This window comes from Molossus molossus, unplaced genomic scaffold, assembly GCF_014108415.1.
Source record: "Molossus molossus isolate mMolMol1 unplaced genomic scaffold, mMolMol1.p scaffold_m16_p_22, whole genome shotgun sequence".
In the NCBI taxonomy this organism is placed as follows: Eukaryota; Metazoa; Chordata; class Mammalia; order Chiroptera; family Molossidae; genus Molossus; species Molossus molossus.
In genome coordinates, this window is record NW_023425358.1 from 3,273,187 (window position 1) to 3,281,528 (window position 8,342).

Consider the following 8,342-nt stretch of genomic DNA (forward strand, 5'->3'; position numbering starts at 1 on the left):
GCATTAAGGTCTAGAAAAACCTTTAGGATTTATCCTCTTACTAGTAAAATGAAGAACCAAAAAAGATCAAATGCAATGTAAACTCACACAGCTGTTGTCTACATACAGGCATGCCTCGTTTTATTGCCCTTCACAGTTTCGTCTTTACAAACTGAAGGCAAGATCCTCCACCAGCAAAAGGATTACCATTCGCTTTATTGTGTTTTATTACAGTGGTCTCGAACCCAACTGCAGTATCTCTCAGGTGAGCCTTTTATTATTATTCATCCTTAGAACCCAAGGGCGAGGACCCCTTAGCCACTCTCCCTCCTCTCCAGCCTTCCTGGGCTCGCTCACCTAAACACACAGCCAGAGTGAGGGAAGATGGGAAGCGAGGTTGCCCCTGGCGGACCTGCTATATTTGATAAGCGTACTGGGCCTGTAGTATCACCACGTGATTCGTTAGTATAATTTCAAATTCCAAGTATCTTCAGCATTTCAGAGTCAAAAAATAGTATTTACCTTGACCTTTTCCATGCAGGTAGAATTCAAGACTATTAAACAATTAAAAACTGAAAAATCGGGGTGCGGGAGACGGGATCGGTTAAGGAAAGGTCAAGCGTTGGCTTGGTTCGGTCCCGCGGAGAACCGGAAACTGCCTGCGGCGGCGGGAAGGACCGTGCATAGGTTGGAGGCCGAACAAACGGTTCCCAGAACTTATGTTCGTTCCCAGTTTTTCCCGCAAGCCCTTTATTAACTAAACAGACTGCAAACCCGGGATGAGAACGGACCTCCCCGGGAGAGAGAGCGGGGCCACGTGCAGGGCGCGTCTGACTCCTGCTCCAGCTCAGTCGTCCCCAAACAGGTGCACTCCCGAAGGGGACGAGGCTTCTTCCCCTTTAGCCTTACTTTTGCAAAAACTCCGCATTCTCTTAAAACGCAATGAGAACGAGTATTTCCATACACAACCCGAGGAACGCTCACTTAAAATGTCAGTAAGCGGTGGGACGTGGAAGAGTTGCGGGGCGGGCCCACAGCAAGGTCGGGCAGCAAAATTGCTCCAGGGGTTTTTCTGCTCAAGTTTCTGCCGCGCGCGGGCGCTTCTCAGTATGGGGCCCCCAGTCGCAGTGGAGGTGAGGAGGACCGAAAGGAGCGCCAGGGACCACTAGCTCAGGAAGGTGCCGGGGAGCAGAGCCGCCAGGTCTCGAGGGGAACGGTGGCGGGAGAGGACAGAAGCGCCGCTCTGAGAAGGAGGGCGTCGCTTAGTTTGTGAGTTTGAGATGGGGTTGGGGGAATCCGCATTGGAGGTTGGCAGCGAGCAGCGCGCGAGTCCGTCTGGCCGTGGACACGTTAAGTAAGAATTAGGTCACGGCTCTGCCCGGCTCCCGGCAGAGCGGAAGGCCCAGGCACCGGCCCCTTACCTGCAGTCATTGGGTCTGCCCAAGAAGGGCAAAGGGTCCGCGTGGAGAGGCCGCGGAACCTGGACAACCAGAGCTGGGGACAGGTGGCTGAGAGTTGAGGGCCCAGGGGATCTGCTCTCCCGGAGGAGAACTGGAGAGCCGCGGGTCCGCGTTCCAGTATGAGCGCCGGGCACGGGGAAGAGCTGCCCCGAGCACACGTACCCCCCTCGGGGACTCACGGGCGGGGGGAGGAGGAGGGCAAGCGGTCGATCCGCCGCCGCGCGGGTTCTGCACGGGTTGGAGGGCGAACAGCTGCGTTTTGTCTTCCAGGAGCCGACTTCCGAAGCCGCCGGTCTCGAAGCCTCCGGAGTCTTCCAGTCCGGGAGGAAGCCGCGCCCGCCCCGCGGCCTCCTCCCGCCTGCCCCAGCCTGGCTGCTCAGAGCACCTGTGGCTCTAAGCCGAGTTCCCCTCGTCCCCGATGTCCACCTCGTCCTCCGGCTCGGTTAGCACAAAGGGGCCGGCGGGCAGACCCAGCCGAGCCTCGGAGGGTGCGGCTTCTGGGCCGCGGGGGCTGCCGTCAGGGCTCTCGGGCCCATCCGGTGCTTTGGGCTCGTCTTGACTTTTCCTCAGCTGTTTTTTATGTTTCATCCGCCGGTTCTGGAACCACGTTTTCACCTGATTTCAGGGAGAAAAATATAAAACCATGTTATTCCTTCAGACCCATAATTACTGACCTAAGATCTGAGCGATTGCGGGGCTTTAGGAACATGGTCCTGGACCGCAATCCATTGACGAATTATTCAAGAGTTGTGACAGTCTCTGCAGGGTCAAGTCACGCCCAAACTGCTCAGAAGTTCGTCTTAGGTTGAATGAGAACCAAACAACCTGTGTCTCCCAGAAGTAACTGTCCCGAAATAATAGTGATGGGCAAGATGAGTGGTCAGTGAATACTAACCCTGTTATTAACTAGAGTTACTAACAGTAAGTGTTGCGTGGATGTCTCCTTTACTTTCAATACACGTCCCTCTGATTAGGACAGCCAAGTGTCTGGCCAGCAAGGTTCCTGGGCAGGCAGGGGCATCAAACTTGCTGGTTCTCACCAGAGAAAACACAGCGAGGTGGGTTTGAGGTGCACAGAAGGTGAGACAAGGTGTGGAGGAAGGAGTTTGGAGGTTGAATAGCATCTGGAGGAAGACAAATGGTTCTTCCACTGAGGAGAGGGCGATAGGGAGAAGCTTAAGTTATGGGGGGGGGGGCATGGATATGAAGACTCGCAGCGGTTAGAGATTGAAATAGGAAGACAAAATCTCGTGTGGGCTTCTCTCGGGACAAGAACGTCTCCGATCTCGGTCTGTGTCTGACAGGGGTACTGCCTTGACCTGGAGAAGCAGAGAAGGCGCTGCAAAGGCAGCTCTCAGACGGGAGCAGTGGTCGGATCACTGGAGTTTTTCCTCCAAGTCCAGAGCCTGCCCGCTGGAGAGACGTTGCTTTGGTAAGTCTGACATGAGGTTGAAAGTGGCTGTGCTCGGCTAAGAATCTTTGGAGACGCCTCGAATCAAGGGGAGCGGCGTCATCCCCGTTTGGCCTCTGCATGGGTCCGGAAGGGGTTAGGAGTTGAGGGCAGAGGAGCAGGAGCAGATCGGGGCCTCCCTCTGCCAGGCCCACCTGCGTCTCAGACAGGCTGAGGGCCGTGGCCAGCTCCACCCGCTCGGGCGTGGACAGGTAGCGCTGGATCTCGAACCTCTTCTCCAGGCCAGACAGCTGCGAGTCCGAGAACACCGTGCGCGCTTTGCGGCGGCGGCAGTGCTTCCCCGGCAGCTCCGCGTGCGGGGGGTGCGGGAACAGCGCGGGGACCGGCACCCCTGCGGAGAGAAAAGCCGCCCGGTGGGCAGAGCCCCAGCACGCTCGAGCGGCCCCCGCTGCACTCCCCTCCTCCGTCCCCCGGCTCCCGCAGCCTCTCGTCGCCACAGTCCCCTCCTCTCCCCAAAGCCTCCGACCCTTCTCTGGGGCACAAGGGGCGGGCTGGGGACGGGGAGACAGCAAGAGTACCGCTTGGAGATCGTCAGGAAGCCACCTAGAAACACAAACAATTAACAGTAGGAAAAACGGAAAAGAACATTATAACATAGATCGGAGGACTTTTTAACACGTCTTCTCAGAGAGACTTTCCCAGCGTCTCAGGGTCCCGCCCTCCTCTGCGCCTCCCCCCGAAGTTTCCTTGCAAAGGTCGGCGGCCAGGAGCTGTCTCCCTCTTCTCCATCCCCCACTCTTCCAGACCCCGATGACCTTCAGGGTGGTTCTGAGATTAGTGGAATCCTGAGCTTGCTCTTGCCTCTCAGACTCACTAAAATCGCCTTTCTCTTTCCCAGCCTTCCCGGATTTTCCGCCTTCGGCCTAAGGGAACCGCTGCACACTCGCATCCGGGGAGGCTCCCAGCGCGGACGGAGAGGCGATTCCCGCCTCGCACGTTTCCTTATCGGATTGAGGGTAGCGCTGGGGACCCCGCTGCCTAATCTGCCCCTCACTGTTTTTCTCATTCTCTCCCTCCGACCTCAAGCAGAACTGGATCAAAGACCGTTTTCTTTCCGCACCTCACACCTTGGCAGGCTGTGCCGTGTCCCAGAGGCACCAAGCCTGCACTGCCACAGGCACAGCACTGGCCAATCCCGGGAAAACAAAAGCAAAACAGGAAACAAGCAGTCCCGGTATCTCGGGCTTCGGCCACTACTCTGGAGGGAGCATGAGTGGCCACTACTCTGGGGGGAGCATGAGTGGGCCGGCCCGGTGCTGAAGCCGGTGCCAAGATGCAGACTTCGAGGCAGGCTTCTCAACCGCCTTTCCAACTCCGGACCCCGGCATCTGGGATTTCCGTTTCACAATCACTTTTAGCGTTTGTTGTGGATTCACACACTGCCTCGTGTCTCTCCACAGCCCCCGCTGGGACTAGGGTTGTTTCCGGCTGCGCTCTGCGCTTGGACTCAACGAATTATTCTGTTCCGGCTGGAATGGAAATGCCGGGAAGAAAGTGGGACCAAGTTTTCTCAGAGAGAGGCAGTAAAAACCTGGGCCTTTCCCCACACCTCCTGTACCAACTAGGCTTTGCGGGTGCCGGTTCCTTGCCACCTCTGGCAAATCAAAATGCTTAGGTGCTGGGCTCCAGCGGTGCCAGCAACAAGGGCAGAGAGGGAAGCTGCGCCCACGACTTGGGAGTGGAGAGAGTTAGAGAGCCACGTCCCTCCCTCTTTTTTTCTTACCCTTTCTCCCTTCCTTGGTCAGTGCAACCCTTCAGTCCTCAGAATATCCCAAACTCTCACTTCCAAGCCTCCACAGGTCGGATGGTGAATGTTCAGCACCTGGGAGAGAAAGCTACCCCCTGGAGTCTTTTGAACTTCTGAATTGCAAAGTTGAGTTCTGTTCTATGGGGTGAAGTGGTCAGGGGTCTCCCTCAGAGCAGGAAGAGACAGAGAATTGAGACTGAGAGCTGCACCAAAGCCACCAGGAAGACAACAGGAAGGAAACTGAGCACTGCCCACCAAGAATCAACACCTCCAGCCACCTCTTGGCTGCACATGTTTCCTCCATTCTAAAGAGTACAAAGTGACCACAAGTTACCCCATGGGTTGGCATACCTCAAGGGAGCTCTGTGTGTTCTCAGACATCCCGACCTTCTGCTGTTACCTGGGGACGGAGGCCCACAAGCCAGGCTGCACCAGTTTTGGCCTTCTCTAGGCTCCATCACAGGATGGGGTCTGCGCAGGAACACCTGCTCTCTCACTCCCTGTACCTCGAAGCCCCTGTTACTTACCCGAAGTGGTGAGAAAATAAGGGTGGTGGTGGTCTCCCTTATGCAGAGGGTGGTGGGGGTGAGGAGCCAGGAGAGTGGGTGTGGGCATGAGAGGGTAGCCATAGTCTAGCAGAGGCACCCGAGAGGACAGAGAACTGGCGAAATGGTCGGGGGCCACCTCCCTGAGTGGCTTGGGCTTGTGCAGCAGGATGTCTTCAATGAAGAAAGACGTGGGCCTCTGAGAAGATGCCGGGTGTAGAGGGGAGGTGAAGTTGAGATTCATCTTGAGCCTGGCGCTGGACACGGGGCGAGGGCCGAGGAAGAAGTGTAGGGAACAGGCAGCGTCTCAGCAAGCCTGGTCGACAGCGGACAACCACCCTGCGAGGCTCGGATCCCCACGGCTCTCTCCCCGGCCTGGGCTACCCCTGGCGCTGCAGAGGAAGAAGACTAGCTCCTGGGTAGGTTGGGTAGGAGAATTGGCAGCTTGGAGAGGGGAGCCGGGAGAGCCAATGGCAGGGCTGCCAGCCGTGGAGGGGAGGGTGCGGTGGGCTCGGGGCGTGGCGGGGAGCTGTCCGCGGTGCTAAATTCTACAGGCCAGACCCGGCAGGCGGACTGGACCGGGTTGTTGCTCCTACCAGGATTCCCCGCTGTAATTTCTGACCCTTCACTGTAGGAGCTGCTTTGCTCCCAGCTATTTTTAAAGAAGACTAAAAAGAAAAAGTCTCTGTCTTCCGACAAACTCCTCTTTAGAGAACAGAAGGCATTTCAAGGGCCCAACGCAATAGGGATAAGACACTTATTTTGGCATTTGGGTCTGGGTTCCAAAAATGTAGAGAAATCATAGCAAGGACAAGGGGAGAAGTGAGGAGAAAGAGAGGCCATATCTGCTGGACCCAACTGAAATGGGATGGCTGACGGATGACGAGATTGTCGAGGTGGATAAATGGAATAATGATCATAGCATCCTTTACCTCAGTTATAGCGGGTGGTGTGAGGGAAGTTATATCTACATTAGTTGAGTAACATGGTCTGCGTAAATATGGCCAGAGCTACCTCTTAATGCCAGTCTCCACCTCCTCTCGGATTTTTGTTATCTTCTTGTTCCACTCACAGAGCTATTTCTGCTGTACTACCCATTTCAACACCCCCCCACACACACACACATATTTGTGCTAGGTTTTTGTCCCCATTCGCCTCCCAGCCTTTCTTTTTATTTCCCTCCTTCCCAATCCTTTCTCCTGTTTGTCTCTTTTCTGATCTGTCACATTTATTTACCTTGAGTCAATTTGCTAAAATTAAGGTGATCATCTACAGCACAGCAGGCTAACTTTGACTCACATCTCCAAAAATTGCTCTAATTATTGGTGTTAAACTCAGAGAAATTAAAAGAAGCCACTTCTCCTCCATCTCCCCATTTTTAAGCTCTAATTTGTTGAAATCTAGTTGTCATCACAATTCCAATCACTACTGCTAATAGCAAAAGTGTTTTAATAGAGACTGAGTCCTCACAACCCATGCTATTAGATAATTAAAGGAGGTGTTAGAAAGCCAAGTGCTAATCCTTGGGTGCATGGGTAGAATTTTCATCTGATCTAGCAGGTAAAACAAATTAATTACCAGAATCAATTAGGCCCCAAACTACAGTGCTGCAGGAAGTAAGAGCTCTTATTCCATATGGATGACCTGGTAAAAATGGAAAACAGATGAGGAGAGTGAGAGGAAGGAGAAAGAAGGGGGTAAATAACTTCAAAATAAGATCTTAGCAAGTAGGCATTGAAACAAAGTCAGAATGCTTTGTCCTGGAGTCTGAAAAGTGATTTTTGTTTTAAGTGTATAATGGGAAGAACTGAAGACACAGAGCAGGCCACCGAGAAATGGCCACAGAAAGGGAAAATGATAGACTTCCAAGAGTCATTTCTTATTCCTTAGCCTCAGTCCAGTCATCTCCCCAGGGCTAGAGAGAAACTGAAGAGGCCCCTAAAGAGGCCTGGGGCATGGTTCCCACTGTAGGAAGTCCACCGCCTCCCAGCGAGAGAGCTTCAAGCCTTCCTGTCTTCTGGGATCCTAAAGGCTAGAGGCTGTTTCAGAGGTGGTGGGGGTACAACCAGACACTGGTCACAGGGAAGAGCCTTCCTGTGCTTGCTCACGCCCTCTTCTCCATCCCTACATGGAGGGAGAGCACAAATTTGCAATCAGCCTTGAGGATGGGATTTCAGTTTCACTATGAGGTGGGACTAACTCCTGCCTCAGAAAGTGAAATGAAAAGATTACTGAATGTCCCTTTGGGACCAGGGGTAGTAAAAACCATCTTTGGGTGACAGTTACCTTTGACCCAAGGCACTGCAAACCCTTTCTCAGAATTTAGCCTTATGCACCTCTCAGAGTTTTCTCAGGATCTGAGGAGGGAAGGGAAAGGGAGGGAAGTAGAGCACCTGCTGGGTCCTTCCCTTTCCCCTATTTCATAGACCCTGGACTCAGCTCCCTATCTCCCCCAAAGCTAAGGCTGTTTTCCTTGGCCCTGCTGCCTGGCCTAGATGCAGGGGAGGAGGCCCACTCCTCACACTGCCCATTCTGAGTTCTGCTCATTCTGGGACTCATCTTCCTGGTAGCCCAACACCTCCCGCTCAGTAGGAACCTGAGAGAGAGATGAAGGGAGAAAACGGGATGACTATGAGAAGGGGCAGGACCTCGAGGACTGCAGGTGAGTTTTACTTCCCCCCCTCCCCTTCCCCTTTCAGCGATGCTGGGAAACAAAGCTCTGTGGCTGAGAAAATAGACAGCCGCCAGCACCAAAGCAGCCCTCGGGGATGGGGGGGGCAGAGGGGAGAACAGGGGATTGGTCAGAAGTGGAGGCAGAGACAGGGATTCCTCAGTCACCATAGTGGACACCCTATTTGATGAGAGAGACCCCTTCTCCCAGGGTGCTCAGAGAATCCCAGCTGGGGCTTGCCATGGGGATTGTGGCCCTGAGCCTAGCACTGGAATGGACAGGCTGTGCAGGCAAGTCTTGTCCTGGAAAAGTTCCTATGGGGTGGGGTCTCCCATTCAAGAGGTCAAAAAAGCTAGGAATTGTCTTTATCATGGTGGGGCTGCTGAGCAGAACCACGGGACACTCTAGGATTAACAGAACCCCATCCCTACCTTCCCATGGGGCTCATGCCTGGCCCATCCTCCTTCTG

General features: G+C 54.3%; 1 protein-coding gene across 1 annotated transcript; it reads right to left on the bottom strand.

Annotated features, from left to right (window-relative positions):
• Nucleotides 1-1,746: 1,746 nt before the first annotated feature.
• BSX (brain specific homeobox) lies at nucleotides 1,747-5,611 on the bottom strand. The gene is made up of 3 exons (XM_036276157.1): nucleotides 5,185-5,611; nucleotides 3,045-3,241; nucleotides 1,747-2,054 (listed from the first exon to the last, which is right to left on the bottom strand). The coding sequence occupies exons 1-3, from the start codon at nucleotides 5,444-5,446 to the stop codon at nucleotides 1,833-1,835; spliced, it is 681 nt and encodes a 226-aa protein (XP_036132050.1). The 5' UTR covers nucleotides 5,447-5,611; the 3' UTR covers nucleotides 1,747-1,832.
• Between the last annotated feature and the right edge of the window lie 2,731 nt (nucleotides 5,612-8,342).

Excerpts from the sequence above, each read along its gene's own strand:
- BSX (XM_036276157.1), bottom strand. The coding sequence starts at position 5,446 with ATGAATCTCAACTTCACCTCCCCTCTACACCCGGCATCTTCTCAGAGG. Across the intron at positions 3,242-5,184 it reads TTATTTTCTCACCACTTCGG|GGGTGCCGGTCCCCGCGCTG; the intron begins GTAAGTAACAGG and ends TTCTCTCCGCAG. Across the intron at positions 2,055-3,044 it reads TCAGCCTGTCTGAGACGCAG|GTGAAAACGTGGTTCCAGAA; the intron begins GTGGGCCTGGCA and ends CCCTGAAATCAG.